This window comes from Cucurbita pepo, chromosome 3 (genome assembly GCF_057944985.1).
Source record: "Cucurbita pepo subsp. pepo isolate OVF chromosome 3, ASM5794498v1, whole genome shotgun sequence".
Taxonomy (NCBI): Eukaryota; Viridiplantae; Streptophyta; class Magnoliopsida; order Cucurbitales; family Cucurbitaceae; genus Cucurbita; species Cucurbita pepo.
The window spans coordinates 201,979-222,908 of record NC_141800.1 but is presented as its reverse complement, the minus strand read 5'-3'; the positions used below and the strand labels follow the sequence as shown (position 1 = coordinate 222,908).

At 38.3% G+C, this 20,930-nt stretch overlaps 5 protein-coding genes and 1 non-coding gene across 7 annotated transcripts; 4 read left to right on the top strand and 2 right to left on the bottom strand.

The window, feature by feature from the left end:
* Positions 1–357: 357 nt before the first annotated feature.
* On the bottom strand, positions 358–3,536 carry LOC111790805 (mitochondrial succinate-fumarate transporter 1). Its single transcript, XM_023671867.2, has 2 exons — positions 2,883–3,536; positions 358–1,243 (listed from the first exon to the last, which is right to left on the bottom strand). The coding sequence occupies exons 1-2, from the start codon at positions 3,294–3,296 to the stop codon at positions 707–709; spliced, it is 951 nt and encodes a 316-aa protein (XP_023527635.1). The 5' UTR covers positions 3,297–3,536; the 3' UTR covers positions 358–706.
* A 492-nt stretch (positions 3,537–4,028) lies between these two features.
* On the bottom strand, positions 4,029–4,100 carry TRNAE-UUC (transfer RNA glutamic acid (anticodon UUC)). Its single transcript has one exon. It is a non-coding gene; the product is annotated as a tRNA-Glu (tRNA).
* Positions 4,101–4,403: 303 nt separating this feature from the next.
* ATERDJ3A (DNAJ heat shock N-terminal domain-containing protein) lies at positions 4,404–7,410 on the top strand. Its single transcript, XM_023673237.2, has 7 exons — positions 4,404–4,625; positions 4,836–4,891; positions 4,988–5,061; positions 5,322–5,833; positions 5,919–6,260; positions 6,403–6,756; positions 6,865–7,410. Exons 1-7 carry the CDS (start codon positions 4,536–4,538, stop codon positions 7,150–7,152), a joined length of 1,716 nt encoding a protein of 571 aa, XP_023529005.1. The 5' UTR covers positions 4,404–4,535; the 3' UTR covers positions 7,153–7,410.
* A 2,047-nt stretch (positions 7,411–9,457) lies between these two features.
* Positions 9,458–12,513, top strand: LOC111791899 (pyruvate decarboxylase 1). 2 transcript variants are annotated; one of them, XM_023673413.2, is made up of 7 exons: positions 9,458–10,111; positions 10,198–10,361; positions 10,539–11,189; positions 11,296–11,413; positions 11,486–11,674; positions 11,763–11,840; positions 12,358–12,513. In XM_023673413.2, the coding sequence occupies exons 1-7, from the start codon at positions 9,587–9,589 to the stop codon at positions 12,388–12,390; spliced, it is 1,758 nt and encodes a 585-aa protein (XP_023529181.1). In that variant the 5' UTR covers positions 9,458–9,586; the 3' UTR covers positions 12,391–12,513. The 2 variants fall into 2 exon arrangements, with proteins under 2 accessions (XP_023529181.1, XP_023529180.1); XM_023673412.2 differs by lacking the exon at positions 12,358–12,513 and having other exon boundaries at positions 9,504–10,111; positions 11,763–12,123.
* Positions 12,514–12,688: 175 nt separating this feature from the next.
* LOC111791898 (receptor-like protein 7) lies at positions 12,689–15,870 on the top strand. The gene has a single exon (XM_023673411.2). It carries the CDS (start codon positions 12,706–12,708, stop codon positions 15,862–15,864), a length of 3,159 nt encoding a protein of 1,052 aa, XP_023529179.1. The 5' UTR covers positions 12,689–12,705; the 3' UTR covers positions 15,865–15,870.
* A 1,256-nt stretch (positions 15,871–17,126) lies between these two features.
* On the top strand, positions 17,127–20,877 carry LOC111791556 (receptor-like protein 6). The gene has a single exon (XM_023672943.2). The coding sequence runs from the start codon at positions 17,335–17,337 to the stop codon at positions 20,728–20,730; it is 3,396 nt and encodes a 1,131-aa protein (XP_023528711.1). The 5' UTR covers positions 17,127–17,334; the 3' UTR covers positions 20,731–20,877.
* The last annotated feature ends 53 nt before the right edge of the window (positions 20,878–20,930 follow it).

Sequence of the window (20,930 nt, the reverse complement as noted above, 5' to 3'; positions counted from 1 at the left end):
GAATGAAGAAAGGTATCATTCAACTTAACAAAAGTATATTTGAGCCTAACATATATTTACCCATTCCACCTCTCATCAGCTGGATCAAAGCCTAACAACATTATATCAAAAAAAAAAATACTTCAAATAAATACTTGAATTCATCATACCAGTAATAGCAATAGATCCATCCATTTGTCGCAAAATCAGAGCCCTGCAGTCCACTCTGAAAGACAAATAGTTGGTTAACTGAAAATTTTGTGTTACCAACCAAACTCATTGACATAGCCAATGTGTATACAGAGGCAGCATCTTTCAACGAAGTCAATGAAGTTCTCTTTTCTTACTATCCAAGACCTTTTGATAACAATGTTTACCTGTTACAATGCTACAAGGAAGTATGTCATTGATTGCAAAACAACATCCACCAACAAGAAGTCTTGATACTACCAAAGAATTCAAGAATTGTAACTAAAGAATATGCTCTAATCAGAGGCTAATGGGCTGTCACAAAGTAAACAGCACTGAAATTTCTACCAGTCTATAAATTATAATACTTTCCCATGTGATCTATTTTAAGACACGAGGTGCGAAAACTTCATGGTTATTTGGATGGTGGCTGAAACAGTTGTAGAAAAATGAAGGTATGCAATAAGAGACGCTAAAAGACCATCACTTGGTCTGCTGTGGACTTCATAATAAAGCAAGCCAAAAATGTTCCTAGTATTCATATGGGAGCATCATGAAGATGACTCTTCTCATACAAGCCAATAAATTGATCGGCCACAGCCCACACAATGGCCTGCCCTGGTGGAATCCTCATGAGTCGGGGCAGCAGCCCTTTCCATAAAGTAAAAAGTCCCTCCTCTGCGTATATAGTTCTGATAGCATGGAACATGCCTTTGTACTTGAGTTCACCAGTGCCTCGGCTCTGGGCCATTAACCTAGTTTTCACAACATCAAAAGGACCAGTGCATAAAGGGCCTGCTGTGCCTGCTAGGAATCCCGATACCATTGACTGCCATGGCTGAAGGACTTTTCCATCCCCTTCATGTCTGTTCCAAAGAACAACATCAAAAGCATTCTTGGCAGTAAACATGGCAGCCTGGTTTGTACCATTCCGCATAACAGTTGGAGCAGCACCTGCCCAAAGCCCTAGAAGGCCTTCTTCTCGAATAATCATTCGAGCACAGTGCACTGGACCCTTGTACTTAAGGAGATCAGGACTCAGTCCTTTCTGCTGCTGCAATCTAATTTTCACCACCTACACCAGCAATATCCGCACCAATATGTTAGTCATCCCACACTTTTTCCGATTGGACAAACATAAATAAATAGGGTGCAAGTTGAAGCTAAACAAACTGACAAAACAAATCAACTCAGGCCAAAGCGCTTACACCTTATTACCTAATTGACCAGGAAAAATCTCTTCAAATGACCAGCACAGTTGCAGTGTATCAACAAAAAGCAAGAAAATAAATATTTCCTTCTCTGAGTCAAACTTTTCTTCTAATTCAAACCTTTGAACTTGAATCTAACTCCCCAACATCTTTTATTAGCTACATCATTATCTTGAGACCTTCTGTAAATTGACTCTGAAAAGCCCACATGGCTTTACTTTTAGTTTTACCCCAAAAGTCTCATTCTAGTAAAAATAATTGTCTGCCACTTATAAAACCTAGATCTTCCCCTTCCCTATCAAATTTGTAACATTGGTTCGTTTCAGATCTTTTTTTTTTATCCTTTGTAATACATATTAGATTAATCCATAGATCATACCAATCAAATCCCTTCTTTTAAACTTGAAACGTGAGATTTTGGTTGCAATCCCAATAACATTGATGACTTTCCATTTAGCATTCTCCCCTACCCTAATTTAGCAGCTAAATAAACCCAAATGAAAGCAGCGTTGAAAATGGTGAAGAAGCTGATATTTTCTAAAAGCTAGAACATGCTCGAGTAACAACAACTCTTAAAAGGTTCTCACTATAGTTTTTTTTTTCTTGTAATAATTTTGTTACTGTAAATTAAAAAATGTAAGAATAAATGCTTATATTAAAGATCTCATAAAAAAGAATCAACCCACAAATGGTGTCTGGCGGAGTAAATGAAGTGGACAAAGTTTCTACAGTCCAAATCAAACTTCGTCCAACTATATACCTATTCTGTCTTTCTATGACTATGACTATGATAATAATTTTTTTTAATGTTGTGAACTTAGAAACGTGAAATTTCTAAATGTAAAAAGGCTAAATCATTGTTATATAGAATATACTAAAATGCGAAAAGAGCACAAAGAATAACAGAGTCCTCTGGCCCTAATGAAAACTAATTAATTCATTTTCGTAATGTTAAAAGGGCCAAACACTGTCCATCACCAGTCCCAACCAACCAACAAGCAAGTAATATATTATATTTATCCTACTCACCCGAAAAAGGCAATGCCAGCGCCTTATTTGGAATCTGGTTTCGCCATTAATGAAACCCAAGTTTTTCCGTTGAAAACAAAGCATATGAGCGTTTAAAATTGATAAAGTACACCGCCATTAAAGAATCAGCAAAATGTGTTTATATTATTATATTATCAGTCCTGTCGGCGCCAACTATCGTCCACGACAAGGTTTCCGATTGTTGAAGAGAACCAGTGGCCTCAACTAAACCTAGAGACCAACATTCAGATCTAACGATTATCAATTTATAATTCTACAAATAAATTTCATAACCTCCCATCTTGGGGAAAATTAACTGGTTAGGCGTCCTTCCTCTGGAGATAATCTCGAATTCAATAGTCTAAAAAAGATAAATAATCATGATTCCATAACCAAATCCGTCGAATATGAAATTGGAAGTTGAATTGCAGCAGATTATTTGACATTGAGAGAGAGAGAGAGATGCAAACTGACCTCAAATGGAGTAACAATGACGAGAGCCTCCAAAACCCCGGCACCGAATCCAGAAACCAGACGAGCGTGATTGCTAAGCTTTCCAGTCTCCGAATCCTTAAACGCGGACTGAAGCACTGCATTGGACCCCATGCGAAGCGCATATTTCAAGGTCAGGTGAGTAGCGAACGGAGTCAATCCCTTCCAAAGAGCCCGAACTCCTTCCGTTTGCGTAACCGTGGCTCCACAGTGGACAATCCCCTTGTAAGCCCCGGTCCGATCGAGCTGCAACCTAGTCTTGATAACATCAATCGGCTGTAGACAACAGGCCTCCATCACCCCTCCGAGAGAACCAGAGATCGCCTTCATGTATGGAGGAATCGATTTCTTCGATCTCTGTTCCGTAGTCGACCGACGAGCTTCCTGGTTCTCCATTTTCTCGGTCTTGAAACCCAGAATCGTTGCTCTTTGCTCGTCCACCTTCCTCTCGTTGTGTTGTTACTGAAGTTCGACCACCATTTGGGTCTTTAATGCTTGATGCTTTGCTTAAGCTCTCGGTGAATACAGCACCACGAACGAGGAATTGATGAAGCTTGGAGTTACGACGCTAATGGCGGCCCGGGAAAAAGTTGCTTGTTCTTTTATTACAGGTTGTCCACGTGATTCATCATTAGACATCAAATCAGAAGAATTTGGTTTCATTCAAATTTAGAATAATAAAATATGCGAAGGGGGGAATTATAATTTAAAATAAACAAATAATAACTATTTATTTCTATAATTTATTTATTTTCTTTTTATGTTTATTAACTTTTTTGTAATATTTTTAAAATCTATGTGACCTGTCCACTCTCGGAGATAATTTGAAAAATTTTCATTAATTTTTAAAGTAATTTTTACCTTAATTATAATTTGAAATTAGCTATTAATACCAATTGTTAAATCTAGGGTAAAATATTTATATGGTATAAAAGTGAAGGGTAAAAGGGTACGTAAATAATCTCCCCTGGTAGCCCTTTCATATATAGTAAGATCATAATTCTGTTAATATACAACTATTAAATTTGAGGGTAAAATAGGTATATATTAAAACGTGAAGGATAAAATGGGTACGTAAAGAGTTCATTTTTATTAAAAATATTCAGTTTAATTAAAAAACGAAAAAAGTTCCGTTGCCGGGAATCGAACCCGGGTCTCCTGGGTGAAAGCCAGATATCCTAACCGCTGGACGACAACGGAAGCTTTTGACCAAGTTTATGTCAGTTTTTAATTGATCCAAAACAAGCCCAAACCTTTTGGATCCAATCCAAAAGGCTAGACTCTGGGCTCAGCCAGCCGGCCCAATATGAACGAGTCCATACGGTAAAATACTTGGGCCAGCCCATTTTAAATAACAGCAAAACTGGATGAATAACCGTGAATTTGTTGTGACATGCGCTAATTCTCGATTCTCATTGGTCAGCTTTCGTGGTATGATTTTGGGCTGCCACGTAAGCATATTTACTGATTCGCTAAAAATCGAAGGCTCCGGATTTTTCTATTTCTTTCTGATCGGGGAAGAACCTATATTATTTCGCACCCGTCGCTTCGCCTCTCCCTCCATTATACCATCTCCCAATTACCAAATTCCAGTTTACGAAATCATCAGTTGCAGAAACTCGGCTGGATCTGAACATGGAGATTCGTCTTTCGCCGTTCATTCTCATTATGGCGTCTTTGTTCCTTTTCCTGTTGTCGGAGGCCAAAACCATGGACCCTTATAAGGTAACGAAGATTGGTCGGAGTTTTTCTCTCATTGATACATTTTGCCATTTTTTTGTGTATCGTCATTTTATTATGTTGATGTTCGGCTTGATTTCCTCCTAATTGTTTATAACTTGAGAAATTTACATGCGTTTTGTTACGGAGTATGGAAGTTTGTGGTGGTGTTATAGAATGGCTCATAATCGTTGCGTTTTCTGAAATTGTTTTCAGGTTCTTGGAGTTGAGAGGAATGCGAGTCAGCGGGAAATTCAGAAAGCTTTCCACAAGTATTTAACTTCCCTCCAAAATTTATGTTCTTGTTCCATTTGATTCAACTTCTTTTGGTTGTGTAGCTCATGGTGGAATTTATTAATCATTGGCAGGCTTTCTCTTCAGTATCATCCAGATAAGAATAAGAAAAAAAGCGCACAACATAAGTTTGAAGAAATCAATAACGGTATGTTACTTGCTTCGATCAACCATTGTATCTTTTCGCCAGGGCTTTTCTACTGCAGTTAATCTCTTTTCCCTGTCATTTCGATTTGTGGGATGAGTTTTGGTTGAATAGGGTGTACTTAATTTGAGTCATGAAGTTCAACATTGGAGAAGAAAAATAATGTTGCCCTGAATTGATATCATGTTAAAGTACTACTAAACCAACATGTCTAAATATGCCTAGTTTTCCACCACAATTGACCTTACTTCTCCATTCTTCAGCATATGAAATTTTATCAGATGAAGAGAAGAGAAAAAATTTTGATTTGTATGGCGATGAAAAAGGTAGCCCTGGGTTTGGCCCTGACTATTCAGGGGATCAAGGTGGTGGACATACATTCTTTACGAACGAAGGAAGAAGACAGGGTCAGCAGAACTTCAAGCCACAGTGGCAGGGTACTGGTGGACAAGGAGGTTCACAGTCTTTCTCATTTTCCTTTGGTGGACCGAGTGGTGGTTCAAATCCCTTCGGCTTTGGTATGGAGGATATATTTTCCAATTTTTTTGGAGGTGGCTTTAAGGATGAGGGTAATTTTGGTAGCCACTTTAAGGCCCAATCTGGATCTAAGAGTTCCTCAATCATCAAGGTCGTTAATAAACAAGTGTTTAAGCAAGAAGTTGTGGGCCAGGGAGTAACTTGGCTTCTGTTTCCCATCACGTCATCTCTGAAGGGAGTTGATCATGTTCAATCAATTATAGAGGATGTTGCCAGTTCGTTGCAGGGAGCTTTAAAGGTGCTATTAAGTAATCATATTTCTAAATTAAATAGTTATGGCGATTTTTCACTGTTCTCATCTTCTGTTTGACCTTTCAATTCAGGCTGGAAGGATAGATTGTGAATCAGAATCCTCTCTCTGCAAAGACCTTGGCATTTATCCTCATCGGACTCCTAGAATATTTGTCTATTCATACATAAAAAGCACCGATGGTTCTTTGGTAGAGTACAGTGGGGACGTTGCTGTGAAGAATTTGAAAAGTTTTTGTCAAGAGCATTTTCCCAGGTTCTCTCGACGGGTCGATTTGAGGCAATTTGACTTCTCTTCCAACAATGGAGGAAGATTACCCACTTTAATGCTTCTGTCAACCAAAAAGGATACACCTGTTATCTGGCGTGTCCTTAGCGGGATGTATAACAAGCAGTTCAGTTTCTATGATGCAGAGGTATATTATTACTGAGCGTGCTTGATTATCTCATTCTTGTATGAGGCTATCAGTATCCGTTGCATAATTATGTGGGTTATCTCTGTGGAGGTTCATCATTTTCATACTCTGATAGCAGATTTCTTTTTATTTTATTGCATAGGTCACGGATGTTTCAGATCCTACAATAAAGAAGTTAGGAGTCGATGCCCTTCCAGCTATAGTGGGTTGGCTATCAAATGGAGAGAGGCACGTTCTTAGAACAGGGATCAATGTGAAAGATTTGAGATCTGCCATTGATGATCTCAGTTATTTACTTGATGGTTTTGAGAAAAAGAACAGGAAGGCAGCGTCAAAGCCAGCCTCCAAAACACAATCTGATTCTGCACAGAATCGGATCCCTCTATTGACAGGGTCCAACTTTGATTCTATCTGTGGGAAGAACACTCCTGTTTGTGTTATTGGTGCCTTCAAATCTTCTAAAGCAAGGAATAAATTGGAAATGATCCTAAACATGGTGAGAGCACTCGCATTTACGTTTTGTCTCAAGCCGCTGCACTTTGGCTTGTTGATTGCTGCTATGCTATACCTTACATTTTCTGTCCCTCTTGATTTAATGTTTCAGGTGTCTCAGAAGACATTGTCAAGGCGTCAGATCTCTGCGCCTAGCTCTAAGGAATCCATATCCTATTCTCTCGTAGATGCAACAAAGCAACCATCGTTTCTTAAAGCATTTGACAGTGCTGGATTTAAATCCTCTGACCAAATACTGATCGCATACAAACGTCGAAAGGAGAAATTTGCAGCACATTTGGGTGAAATGACAGAAGAAGAGGTAGAAAAATTTATCGGCTCAGTACTTAATGGGGACATTACATTCACCAAGACCCGCCAGAAACCTGTCTTGAAGTGAAGGTCTGCCATTAACAAATGTACTCAATTCTTGCGGTCTTATGTACATTTTATGAATATAGTTAGAATGAAGTAAAAGAAAAGAGTATATAGTGAAGGGAAGAAATTATTATCTGGAGAGAAATCTGTGTTGATGTCCTATTGAGGGTGCCTGCATCAATGTTTGCCACCTGCATTTCGTGGGCAGAAAATCTTTTTTGTGTTAAAAAAAACAAAACATTAACCCCCGAGTAAATAATATAATTTAATATTTCTTGTATTTGGGCTCTATTATTTGTTATAGACTCTTGCACCTTGGAGAATGGGCCAACTTATTTTTGGGCTTTAGATGACTGGAGCTGGGTAATTCTAAAGCACGCAAGGCCCATGGGCCAAGAATTTTCCAGAAGATTCCAAAGCCCAAATTTGATGTTCGTTTGGATTATGTGGCTTCGCATGAAAAAGAGGAATATCACATGCTCGTCACGGGACATCCATCTCACATTCTTCCGTTGGTATTTGAAAAATATAAATATTCTCAACTGCCTTTTGTCCTTTTCGATTTCAACCTCTTTCCCATGTACAGATCACTTGCAAAACTACTTTTAAAGTTTTCGGTGTTCACACTTTCTATAATTTATTAACTAAATACAAAACCAGTACAATAATATTAAGTTTTAATTTCATTTATTATTTTTCTTTTCGAAAATTAGGAAGAAGAAAAAAACAAATCTCTACTCCTAATATTGTTGATTGCAGGAGAAAAAAGATACTAACTTAGTGAGAGCATTTAATTTTCATTTTTAAAATACAATTCAAATGTCTTAGAAAATAAATATATGAACTAGAAAATAAGAAAGAAATGGTAAGTGATGGAATATTCTCTTCTTTCTTTTTTTTTATTTTTTTAATTTTTTGGTATTGGAAAGTGGAAATTCCAGATTCAATAAAAGCTGTCTACTGAGCACCTGAAAAGATGCCACCGTTTTTTCTTCTCTTTTTCCATGTGAGAGAAAATAAAATCAAAAAATTAAAAAATTGGAACTTTTTAGCGGGTGACAGTGGCGCAGCTGGTTCATGACACGTGGCAAGCATTGCCGTACAAGGCAGAAGCAGCGAGACAACCGTTTAGCGAGTCAAATACCAGGTTACCCAAAACCGCCCAACTCCTGAAATAAAAGGGGCTTTCCCAGTTGCCAATTACCACTCTCAAACCCGCCATTTTGTTTCTGTCTTTTCCCCTGGTTTTCAGTTTTCATTTATTTTGCTATTTAATCATTTTAAAACAATTTTATTTTTTATTTTTTATTTTTAATTAGCCACCTCACATGCTCATAACGTGAATTATACACTTGGACCCTGGATGTGTTGTTTCACGCTGATCTGGTATATTTAAATTTCTCTTAATTTCACTCTTTTTTTTCTTTAAATAATACATGAATCAAAATTTGACAACTTGATATTTTAATTGAAAATAAATGTGTTAATTAATTGAATTAGGTAAAAGTTAACTTGATATAGCAAAAAAAAACAAAAAAAAAAGGGTTAATTGAGTTCACTTTATATGCCAAGTGGGTGTTAGTGCGGTATTAGGATTTTATATAATATAAAAGCTACTTTTACAAAGTGCTTAAAGGTGAGCCCCACCATAATAAACAAAAGTCAGTTAAATATTTAGTGACGTCAATTTTTTCATTGTATTTTAAATAAATTTCATGAAACATAAGAGAAACTTAAAAGGGACATTTCTATAGTCATGAATCGAACTGTTACAGTCACCATTCCTTTATTTATATATTGGTTTTGAATATTCTTAAATTGTTGGAATTTTAGGAAATAAGAATATTTTAAAAGTCAAGAAAACGACATAAGATACCGAATATGTTATATTCCGTTCCATTACATGTTTAACGGCGTCGGTATAAAATATTTTATAAAATAAAAATATTAGTACAATTCCAATTTTATGTCCAAATAGCATTCTATATGTTGTTTAAAAATTAATAAATAAATATAAAATAACATATATTAATAAATAGAAATACAGCGACCTCCCGTATTTGGAAAAAAAAAAAAAGTGATGTATTGTTGTTTTATTAAAACAATAAATGATGGAAAATTAATAAATAAGGAAGGGAGAATTTGATTTTCTCGTCAAACTCCGATCACAGTAATTACGGATTCTAGCCCACGAGAATCCACAGGCATCAGCGCACTCCAAAAATAACCTTTTTCAAAACCGTCTTTGTTTTGCTCTGTAAAAAAAAAAAAAAAAAAAAAAAAAAAAAAGGTTTCCTCTTACCACTCGCCACCCACTGCAACTCCCACGCCATTGCCGCCACTTCATCCCTTTATATATAAGCCTCTTCATTTCCTCTCCATTTCATCGTTCTAAACCACCGTTCTCTAATTTCCCGATTTCATATTTCGATCAAATCTCATCCATTCCTCAATCAATGGACACCAAAATCGGATCGCTCGATGCTTGCAAACCCGCCAACAACGCTGTCTGTTGCCCATCCAACGGCTCTGTTTGCACCATCCAAAATTCCGTCCCCTCCACCGTCGTCACCTCGTCGGAGGCTACACTTGGCCGCCACCTGGCGCGGCGCCTGGTCCAAATCGGTATCACCGATGTGTTCTCCGTTCCCGGCGATTTTAACCTGACGCTTCTCGACCATTTAATCGCCGAGCCTGGGCTCAACAACATCGGCTGCTGTAACGAGCTTAATGCTGGATATGCCGCTGATGGCTACGCCAGATCCCGCGGCGTCGGTGCGTGTGTCGTCACGTTCACCGTCGGCGGTCTTAGCGTTCTGAATGCCATAGCCGGCGCCTACAGTGAGAACTTGCCACTCATTTGCATCGTCGGTGGCCCTAACTCCAATGACTATGGAACTAACAGAATCCTTCATCACACTATCGGCCTCCCTGACTTCAGCCAAGAACTCCGATGCTTTCAAACCGTCACTTGCTTTCAGGTACTACACAAGATCTTATTGCATGCCTTTCTTTTGTGGTTCTAGATTTTTGTTGATTAATGAGGCGATTTCTTGTTTTTGTTTAGGCTGTTGTGAATAATCTTGAAGATGCTCATGAGTTGATTGATACAGCCATTTCTACTGCCTTGAAAGAAAGCAAGCCTGTTTATATAAGTATTGGTTGTAATTTGCCTGGGATTCCTCACCCCACCTTCAGCCGTGATCCAGTTCCATTTTCGCTTTCTCCCAAGTAAGTTCTGTTCAAGAATAAGTGCATAAATTGTTCTGTAATTTATTAGACGCTATTAGACGCACATTCACATCAGATAATTAAATTTCCTGGAAGTTTGGGGCCTAAGTTTATAATGGCATGTTAAAGAGGAACTTAGCTTTGAAATTATTGAATGGATTTCTGTGATGGGAACAGAGTGAGCAATCCACATGGGCTAGAGGCGGCAGTGGAGGCGGCGGCACAATTCTTGAACAAGGCCGTGAAGCCAGTGCTTGTTGGTGGGCCTAAATTGCGAGTTGCCAAGGGCTGTGATGCTTTTGTGGAGCTCGCTGATGCTTGTGGCTACGCCTTGTCTGTGATGCCATCGGCGAAAGGGCTTGTCCCCGAGCACCATCCTCATTTCATTGGAACTTACTGGGGCGCTGTCAGTACCTCCTTCTGTGCCGAGATTGTGGAGTCTGCTGATTCATACTTGTTTGCCGGACCCATTTTCAATGACTACAGCTCTGTTGGGTACTCTCTTTTGCTCAAAAGGGAGAAGGCCATTATTGTGCAGCCCGATCGGGTGACCATCGGCAACGGACCCACATTTGGTTGTGTTCTAATGAAAGATTTCCTTCAAGCACTTTCAAAACGTGTTAACAAAAACACCACGGCATATGAAAACTACCATAGAATCTTTGTTCCTGAAGGCCATCCTTTGAAATCAGAACCCAAAGAAGCGTTGAGGGTCAATATTTTATTCCAACACATTCAAAAGATGCTCAGTGGTCAAACGGCTGTGATTGCTGAGACGGGGGACTCTTGGTTCAACTGCCAGAAACTTAAATTGCCAAAGGGATGCGGGTAAGCCATTGTTTGCCAAATTTACAATGATATCAACCGTTATGTTCAGATCCTAAAAAAGGTTCTTTACTTTCCTCTTTTTGTTTGTTTGTTTGTTTATTTGCAGATATGAGTTCCAAATGCAGTATGGTTCTATTGGTTGGTCAGTTGGCGCCACTCTTGGATATGCACAGGCTGTACCAGAGAAGAGAGTAATTGCCTGTATTGGTGATGGAAGCTTCCAGGTAAAAATTTGGTTCGATCGAACATTTCGAGTACGACTTTCGGTTGTTAATCAGTACTGCTTCACATCACAGGTGACTGCACAAGACATATCGACAATGATCCGTTGCGGACAGAAAACCATCATATTCTTGATAAACAATGGTGGTTACACGATTGAAGTCGAGATCCACGACGGGCCTTACAATGTGATCAAGAATTGGAACTACACGGCATTGGTCGATGCAATCCACAACGGGGAGGGGAAGTGTTGGACGACAAAGGTAAGTTGGTATCGAACTCTTTGGTTTGAGAGCTGCAGGGGAGGAATAAGAGGAATCCTGTGTTTAATGAACGAATTCGGTGTTGCAGGTTCGATGCGAGGAAGAGCTTATTGAGGCCATTGGAACAGCCACAGGAGACAAAAAGGACAGCTTGTGTTTCATTGAGGTAATCGCTCACAAGGATGATACTAGCAAAGAGCTATTGGAATGGGGCTCTAGAGTCTCTGCTGCCAACAGCCGCCCTCCCAATCCTCAGTAAACAAACCAAAAAAAAAAAAAAAAAAAAAAAAGAAAAGATATTAATAAAACTTCATCAACTTTGCAGCAATTTGCTTCCTCGTTATTGTGTTTGATTTGAGATTGTATTAGAAAAAAAAAAAAACAAGTATTTTGTTGTGTAAATTCCTTCGAACATTTTCTTATCGAGAGCAATATCTTCTTGAGTTTTATATTCTTTTCTTGGATTCCCTCTTGAGCACGTGCTCCTCACGTGATGTTTGGTTCAGTACGAAAATTAAAAAACGTTCAGACGCGACTGTAGAACACATTAAATAATATTAATAATAATACTTAATTGAAAACAATTTAAAAAAACGGCAGCTACATATGATGAAAGAAGAATGAAATTAGGTGAAAAACATTTGACTAATTAAACAAAGATTAATAAATATTTCATGTCTCAGGTTGCAGTTGTTCGTGGAGAAGCTGAAGTTTAAGGATTCTAAAGAGCACGACAATCTGAGAGGAATGTTTGTCTAGAGGCAAAGCTGGCTGTTTTTCTCGTTTATATTAGTGTCCCTTTGAACTTAAAATTAAAAATATTACATATTATATGGGTTGACCTGACCATCGATTTCTCTCTTTTTAAATGCTAATTATTCAAAAATTAGCAGCGAGACGACTCCCAAACTTGTGGTCAATGTGCCTGGTCGTCGAAGCAACTTCAAAATTTTCCCCATACTAAATCATCATGCTTCATTGCCGTTTCTCTTCTTCAAAATTCGTCCCCTTCTGTACGGCTATCCATTCCAATGGCGAATCTGCTGCTGCTACTTTCATGCCTTTTTCTCATACCCATATGGTCGATATTACTTCCAATTGAAACTAATATGGTGCTTGGACGATGCCCTGAGGATCAGCGGTCCCTGTTGCTCGAATTGAAGAATAATCTCACATACCAATCTGATTTGTCCGTCAAACTGGTTCTGTGGAATGAAAGTGTAGCGTACTGTAATTGGAAGGGTGTTACCTGTGATGACGCCTGTGTTATCGGTCTTGATTTGAGCGATGAGTTCATTTCCGGTGGGATTGATAATTCCAGTAGTCTTTTCCGTCTTCGGTTCTTGCGAAGTTTGAACTTGGGTTTCAACCGGTTCAATTCCACGATGCCGTCTGGATTTGAGAGGCTTTCGAGTTTGAGTGTGCTGAATATGTCTAATTCTGGATTTGGGGGACAGATTCCAATTGGGATCTCAAGCTTAACAGGGTTGGTTATGCTCGATCTTACTGGCTCATTTCTCTTTCAACCTTTGACACTGAAGCTTGAGAACCCAAATTTGACGTCTCTTGTTAACAATTTGACCAATTTGAGAGCTCTATATCTTGATGGTGTAGATTTATCAGCTGCGGGAAGAGAGTGGTGCAAGGCCTTATCGTCTTCACTGCATAATCTGAGAGTGTTGAGTTTGTCGGACTGTTCACTTTCTGGACCTCTTGATTCTTCACTTGCGAAGCTTCAAAATCTATCAGAAATTCGTCTGGATAGCAACTTCTTTTCCTCACCGGTTCCCAAGGAATTTGCAGATTTCCCAAATTTGACTTCGCTGCATCTTAGCAATTCAAGATTATTTGGAGAATTCCCTCAAAGAATATTCCAGGTATCAACTCTCCAAACTCTGGACTTATCCCTGAATCTATTGCTGAAAGGTTCTCTTCCAGATTTCCAATTCAATGGATCCCTTCAAGTTCTTTTGCTTCGTGTCACAAATTTCTCCGGGGAACTGCCAAATTCTATTGGATATTTTAAGAACTTGACCAGATTAGACTTGGAGAGTTGCAACTTTGGTGGGTCCATCCCAAATTCTATCGAGAAGCTTACACAACTCACATATATGGATCTTTCGAGCAACAGATTTGTTGGTCCAATCCCATCCTTATCCTTATTGAAGAATCTTACAGTTTTGAACCTTGCCCATAATGGGTTGAATGGTTCCATGCTTTCCACTGAATGGGAAGAGCTTTCCAATCTTGTTAACCTTGACCTGCGTAACAATTCTCTCACTGGAAATGTTCCTTTATCTCTGTTCCATCATCCCGCAATCCAGAAAATTCATCTCAGCTACAACCAATTTACTGGTAGTTTGAATGAGCTCGCCGACGTGTCCTCATTCTTACTTGATACCCTTACATTGAAGAGCAATCGGTTAGGAGGTCCATTCCCATTGTCGTTTTTTAAACTTCGAGGTCTTAATATTCTCTCACTTTCATTCAACAATTTTACTGGAAAATTGAAGCTAGACATGTTCAAGCAGCTTAAGAATATGACGAGACTTGAACTCTCAAGTAACAGTTTGTCAGTTGAAACAGAGAGTACTGATTCAAGTTCTACCTTTCCTCAAATGACCACACTGAAGTTGGCCTCTTGTAAGTTAAAAAAGTTCCCTGACTTCTTGAAAACCCAATCTCTGCTCAACTCTCTTGATCTCTCTGATAATGAACTTCAAGGAAAAGTACCTCTTTGGATTTGGGGACTCAGAACTGTTTCTCAATTAAATCTTTCTTGCAACTCTCTTGCTGGTTTTGAAGGATCACCAAAGAATCTTTCTTCCCGTCTCTATCTTCTTGACCTTCATTCCAACAAATTTGAAGGGCCACTTTCGTTCTTTCCTCCATCTCCTACCTATTTGGATTTCTCCAATAACAGTTTCAGTTCTGTTATTCCACCTGCGGTCGGAAACTACCTTGCGTCTACAATTTTCTTTTCTCTGTCAAGAAATTCTTTTGAAGGTAGTATTCCGGAATCCATATGCAATACTATAAATCTTAAAGTACTGGATTTGTCTAGTAATAACTTGAGTGGCATGCTTCCCCAATGTCTAACTCAGAGGACTGATCATCTTGTGGTACTAAATCTCAGAGGAAACGCCTTAAATGGCCCTATTCCTATTTCATTTCCAGTTAATTGCAGTCTAAGGACTCTTGATCTAAGTGGAAACAACATTGAAGGGGAGTTACCGAAATCTTTATCCAATTGCCGTCATTTGGAGGTCTTGGACATTGGGAATAATCAGATACAAGACATCTTTCCATGCCCATTGAAGAACATATCCACTTTGCGGGTACTTGTTCTTCGCTCGAACAAATTTCATGGGAGGTTTGGATGTCAGGAGAGCAATGGCAGCTGGGAGAGCCTGCAAATTGTGGACATATCTCGAAATAACTTCAATGGCAGTATTTCTGGGAAGAGCATAGTAAAATGGAAAGCAATGGTGAATGAGGAAGATTATAGCAAGTCAAGAGCTATTCACCTTCGTTTTAGTTTCTTCAAATTCAGTTCTGTGAACTATCAAGACACAGTAACCATTACAAGCAAAGGTCTGAACGTTGAACTGAAAAAAATTCTAACAATCTTCACATCCATCGACTTCTCCTGCAATCACTTCGATGGGCAGATACCTATAGAAGTCGGGCAACTTAGGGCGCTTTATCTTCTCAACCTCTCACACAATTCTCTATCGGGTGAAATTCCTTCATCCATAGGAAATTTGAGTCAGCTGGGTTCTTTAGACCTTTCAAATAACAGGCTTAATGGCATAATCCCTTCAGATCTTGCAAGACTATCGTTTCTAGGAGTATTGAATCTCTCCTACAATCTGTTGGTTGGTAAGATCCCTATCGGCCCTCAAATCCAAACATTTTCACCAGATTCCTTCGTAGGTAACGAAGGATTATGCGGATCCCCTTTGCCGAAGGAATGCAAAACTGATATTCGACCATCTTCAGATACAAGAACCTCAGCAGGGGGAGTTTCAGAAAATGAATTTGAATGGAAATACATAATAATTACCTTTGGATTCATATCAGGTGCGATCACGGGTGCAATCGCCGGTCTTTGGGTTTGGGAGAAAAAATCCGATACTTTGATGAGATGGGCCTCGGCTTTAGGTTTTGGTATCAAGAAAAGGGTTTAAATCTTATTTGATATTGAATTTTCCTTTTTTAAAATATCATATTCATGAATTGGCGGTCACTTCACTTAAACTCGAATTAATTCTGATGTGGATTTGAGATTTATATACTTTTAAATAACGTTCCAAAAAAGGTCACAGTCGAACAAATAAACTAAATTATAAAAATAAACAAAATAGTTATTTTAAACTTTTGGTTTAACGTTATAAAAGTAAATAAAATTTTCTTAAACTTGTTTCAAGTTTTTGGAAACGTTCAGATTACTTTTTGTTTAAAATGCTATTTTGTATTCCTATTTTTAAAGTTAGATTATAAATATTAATTTTATAAATTTTGGAAAAATTATCTTGGAGTAACTGCATTTTAAATATGATTTTGCAAATATGAAAATTGATTGAAATAAAAATAATGCTTTTTGACCTTTTTACATAGCCGATGAATTTTATGCCATATTTGTAAGTTATGATTGTTATTTGTGTGATTGGCCCATTAAGGTTGAGTGATCAAGTCGCCACTATTTATTTATTTATTTATTTTTTTTTTTTTTGCCGTTTTTTTATTAAAATAAATATGTATTGAAAATATGAAATCTCTATTATAGCTCAAATTGAATACTTAAAAGCAATGAACAAATTAATTGAGTTTAAAATAATTTATGTTTAATTTAATAAAATAGGCCTACCTTTCATTTGTAAAATAATAAATTGATTAATCTCGGTAACATAACTAAAAATTACTTGTTAATGATTGTTGACTCATGGAAATATTGGTGAACTAATACTAAAAGCCGACAACCTCGCAGACTTGTTTTTTTTTTTATTTAAAAATAATTTATATGCATTATTTTTTAAAAAAAATGAAATAGTTTTTTTCTTCTAAAGTATAGTGGTAGTAATGATTTAATTTAATTTAAATTTCAAAATAATAGCAAGGATAATGATAAATTAATAAATTATATATGTGAAAATATCATTGTTTATAAATTGCACGATAATTTCAGATAAATTTTTATAAACAAAAATTTAAAGAATAAATAATTTATTTTTATTAAAATTGATGGCCAAAATGAATTTTTTAAGCTCCAAATACTAGAAGACTCGAGGAGAATGGAGTAAAATACGTTGTAATGTTGTATAGGTAGGAGAAAAATGAAATCCGTAGCGTTGCGGCGGCGGAAATTTTGGTATTGGGTTCACATAGACGCGGTTTATGTTGAATGCGCTTCCATCGCTGACCATTCCACCGTCCTTGAATGCCATTTCCCCTAATTTCTCTTTTTTCTTCATTCTTCGTCTTCCTCTCTGTTCTTCGTCTTCCCGCATTTGTTTCTTCGCATTCGGATTCTGGTCCTGCCGAACCCACACATGTCTGGAGGTCAACCTGGTGGCTTATGAACATCCTTAAACTCATTACTAATTCACACCACTTTCCCCATTTCTTATCCGTATGGACCTTTCCAGTAGTCGGCCCCGATGAGAAATCTGATATCTTCATGCATTTTTTTGATATTCAATTCCTCGATTTTACTTAGCATAGGAAATCTTGTGGTCTCTGGACGATGCCCTGAGGATCAGCGGTCTCTGTTGCTCGAATTCAGGAATAATCTCACGTACAAATCTAATTTGTCCGTGAAACTGGTTCAGTGGAATGAAAGTGTCGATTACTGTATTTGGAAGGGTGTTACCTGTGTTGACGGCTGTGTTACTGGTCTTGATTTGAGCGATGAGTTGATTTCTGGAGGGATTGATAATTCCAGTAGTCTTTTCAGTCTTCGGTTCTTGCGAATTTTGAACTTGGCTTTCAACAGGTTCAATTCCACGATGCCGTCCGGATTTGAGAGGCTTTCGAGTTTGAGTGTGCTGAATATGTCTAATTCTGGATTTGGAGGCCAGATTCCTATTGAGATTTCAAGCTTAACAGGGTTGGTTATGCTCGATCTCACTAGCTCGTCTCTTTTTCAAGCTTCGACACTGAAGCTCGAGAACCCAAATTTGACGACTCTTGTTCATAATCTGAGCAATTTGAGAGTTCTATATCTTGATGGTGTTGATTTATCAGCTGCAGGAAGTGAATGGTGCAAGGCCTTATCGTCTTCGCTGCATAATCTGAGAGCGTTGAGTTTGTCCGGCTGTTCACTTTCTGGACCTCTCGATTCTTCCCTTGCGAAGCTTCCAAATCTATCAGAAATTCGTCTGGATAGCAACAACTTTTCCTCACCGGTTCCCAAGGAATTTGCAGATTTCCCTAATTTGACTTCGCTGCATCTTAGCAATTCAAGATTATTTGGAGAATTCCCCCAAAGAATATTCCAGGTATCAACTCTCCAAACTCTGGACTTATCCCTGAATATGTTGCTGCAAGGTTCTCTTCCAGATTCCCAATTCAATGGATCCCTTCAAGTTCTTTTGCTTCGTAACACCAATTTTTCTGGGGAACTGCCAAATTGTATTGGGTATTATAAGAACTTAACCAGATTAGACTTGACGAGTTGCAACTTTGGTGGGTCGATCCCAAATTCTATTCAAAAGCTCACACAACTCACATATATGGATCTTTCGAGCAACAGATTTGTTGGTCCAATCCCATCCTTATCCTTATTAAAGAATCTTACTGTTTTAAACCTTGCTCATAATAGGTTGAATGGTTCCATGCTTTCCACTAAATGGGAAGAGCTTTCCAATCTTGTTAACCTTGACTTGCGTAACAATTCCCTCGCTGGAAATGTTCCTTTATCTATATTCCATCTTCCCGCAATCCAGAAGATTCAACTCTGCAACAACCAATTTAATGGTAGTTTGAATGAGCTCTCCAACGTGTCTTCTTTCTTACTTGATACCCTTACTTTGGAGAGCAATCGGTTAGAGGGACCATTCCCATCGTCGTTTTTTGAACTTCGAGGTCTTAAGATTCTCTCACTTTCATTCAACAATTTTACTGGAAAATTGAATCTGGACATGTTCAAGCAGCTTAAGAACATAACAAGACTTGAACTCTCAAGTAACAGCCTGTCAGTCGAAACAGAGAGCACTAATTCAAGTTCTACCTTTCCTCAAATGACCACACTGAAGTTGGCCTCTTGTAAGTTAAAAAAGTTCCCTGACTTCTTGAAAAACCAATCTCTGCTCAACTCTCTTGACCTCTCTGATAATGAACTTCAAGGAAAAGTACCTCTTTGGATTTGGGGACTCAGAACTGTTTCTCAATTAAATCTTTCTTGCAACTCTCTAGCTGCTTTTGAAGGATCTCCAAACGATCTTTCTTCCCGTCTCTATCTTCTTGACCTTCATTCCAACGTATTTGAAGGGCCACTCTCGGTTTTCCCCCCATCTGCTTCCTATTTGGATTTCTCCAATAACAGTTTCAGTTCTGTTATTCCACCTGCGGTTGGAAACTACCTCGCGTCTACAGTTTTCTTGTCTCTCTCAAGAAATTCTTTTGAAGGAAGTATTCCGGAATCCATATGCAATGCTACAAGTCTTCAAGTACTGGATTTGTCTAGTAATAACTTGCGTGGCATGTTTCCCCAATGTCTAACTCAGAGGACTGATAATCTTGTGGTACTAAACCTTAGAGGAAACGCCTTGAATGGCTCCATTCCTAATACATTTCCAGTTACTTGCAGTCTGAGGACTCTTGATCTAAGCGTAAACAACATCGAAGGGAAGGTACCGAAATCTTTATCCAATTGCCGACAGTTGGAGGTTCTGGACCTTGGGAATAATCAGATACAAGATGTCTTTCCATGCCCATTGAAGAACATATCCACTCTGCGGGTGCTTGTTCTTCGCTCGAATAAATTTCATGGGAAGTTTGGATGTCATGAGATCAATGGCACCTGGAAGAGCCTGCAAATTGTGGACATATCTCGAAACAACTTCAATGGCAGTATTTCTGGGAAGTGCATAGTAAAATGGAAAGCAATGGTGAATGAGGAAGATTATAGCAAGTCAAGAGCTAACCACCTTCGTTTTAATTTCTTCAAATTCAGTTCTGTGAACTATCAAGACACAGTAACTATTACGAGCAAAGGTCTGGACGTGGAGCTCCAAAAAATTCTAACAGTCTACACATCCATCGACTTCTCCTGCAATTCCTTCGATGGGCAGATACCTATAGAAGTGGGGCAACTTAGAGCGCTTTATGTTCTCAACTTGTCACACAATTCTCTGTCGGGTGAAATTCCTTCATCCATAGGAAATTTAAGTCAGCTGGGTTCTCTAGACCTTTCAAGTAACAGGCTTAGTGGCACAATCCCTGCACAGCTTGCAAAACTTTCGTTTCTAGGAGTGTTGAATCTCTCCTACAATCTGTTGGTTGGTATGATCCCGAATGGCCCTCAAATCCAAACATTTTCACCAGATTCCTTCGCGGGTAATCCAGGATTGTGCGGAGCCCCTTTGGCGAAGGAATGCAAAACCACCACCCATTCAACTTCAGACACAAGATTCTCGGAGTCATCTTCAGCAGCTGATGCTGATTGGCAATTCATATTCATTGGAGTTGGATTCGGAGTAGGAGCAGCTGCAGTTGTTGCTCCTCTTATGTTTTTGGATGTCGCAAGAAAATGGTCGGACGAAACGGTTGACAAAATTATTCTGGTCATTCTTCCATTGATGGGATACATGTACCTGACTTCCAGTGAACGCAAAATCGAAGCAGAAGAAGATGATGATAGTGAAGATGAGGATTACATTGCTGTTGTTGGGTATGAAAATGAAGGAAGTGAAGAAAGATCCGCAGAGTTTGAAGGGCCATATTGTGTTTTTTGTTCCAAACTTGATATCTACAGGAAGAAGGTTATTCATGATCCTCGATGTACATGCGTCCCTTCACCTTCCCCATCTTCTTCCCATTCTACATTTCTATAGAAAAATTCAATCATCAAAAGTTCATACTTTCCATTCTTTTTGAGATTCTATTATTTAGAATATAAGAGCCTTTCTTCTGTACATAATTCAAGGTTTGATCATTCCCTGTGTAACTATCTCCTCATAATATATTATCATTCGTATTTACTTTATAGTATTTTATATTTTATTAAAACATAACTTTACCGGGCACTAAATAA

Excerpts from the sequence above, each read along its gene's own strand:
- LOC111790805 (XM_023671867.2), bottom strand. The coding sequence starts at position 3,296 with ATGGAGAACCAGGAAGCTCGTCGGTCGACTACGGAACAGAGATCGAAG. Across the intron at positions 1,244-2,882 it reads TCATTGTTACTCCATTTGAG|GTGGTGAAAATTAGATTGCA; the intron begins GTCAGTTTGCAT and ends TTGCTGGTGTAG.
- ATERDJ3A (XM_023673237.2), top strand. The coding sequence starts at position 4,536 with ATGGAGATTCGTCTTTCGCCGTTCATTCTCATTATGGCGTCTTTGTTC. Across the intron at positions 5,062-5,321 it reads GTTTGAAGAAATCAATAACG|CATATGAAATTTTATCAGAT; the intron begins GTATGTTACTTG and ends TCCATTCTTCAG. Across the intron at positions 6,261-6,402 it reads TCAGTTTCTATGATGCAGAG|GTCACGGATGTTTCAGATCC; the intron begins GTATATTATTAC and ends TTTATTGCATAG.
- LOC111791899 (XM_023673412.2), top strand. The coding sequence starts at position 9,587 with ATGGACACCAAAATCGGATCGCTCGATGCTTGCAAACCCGCCAACAAC. Across the intron at positions 10,112-10,197 it reads AAACCGTCACTTGCTTTCAG|GCTGTTGTGAATAATCTTGA; the intron begins GTACTACACAAG and ends GTTTTTGTTTAG. Across the intron at positions 10,362-10,538 it reads CCATTTTCGCTTTCTCCCAA|AGTGAGCAATCCACATGGGC; the intron begins GTAAGTTCTGTT and ends TGATGGGAACAG.
- LOC111791898 (XM_023673411.2), top strand. The coding sequence starts at position 12,706 with ATGGCGAATCTGCTGCTGCTACTTTCATGCCTTTTTCTCATACCCATA.
- LOC111791556 (XM_023672943.2), top strand. The coding sequence starts at position 17,335 with ATGAGAAATCTGATATCTTCATGCATTTTTTTGATATTCAATTCCTCG.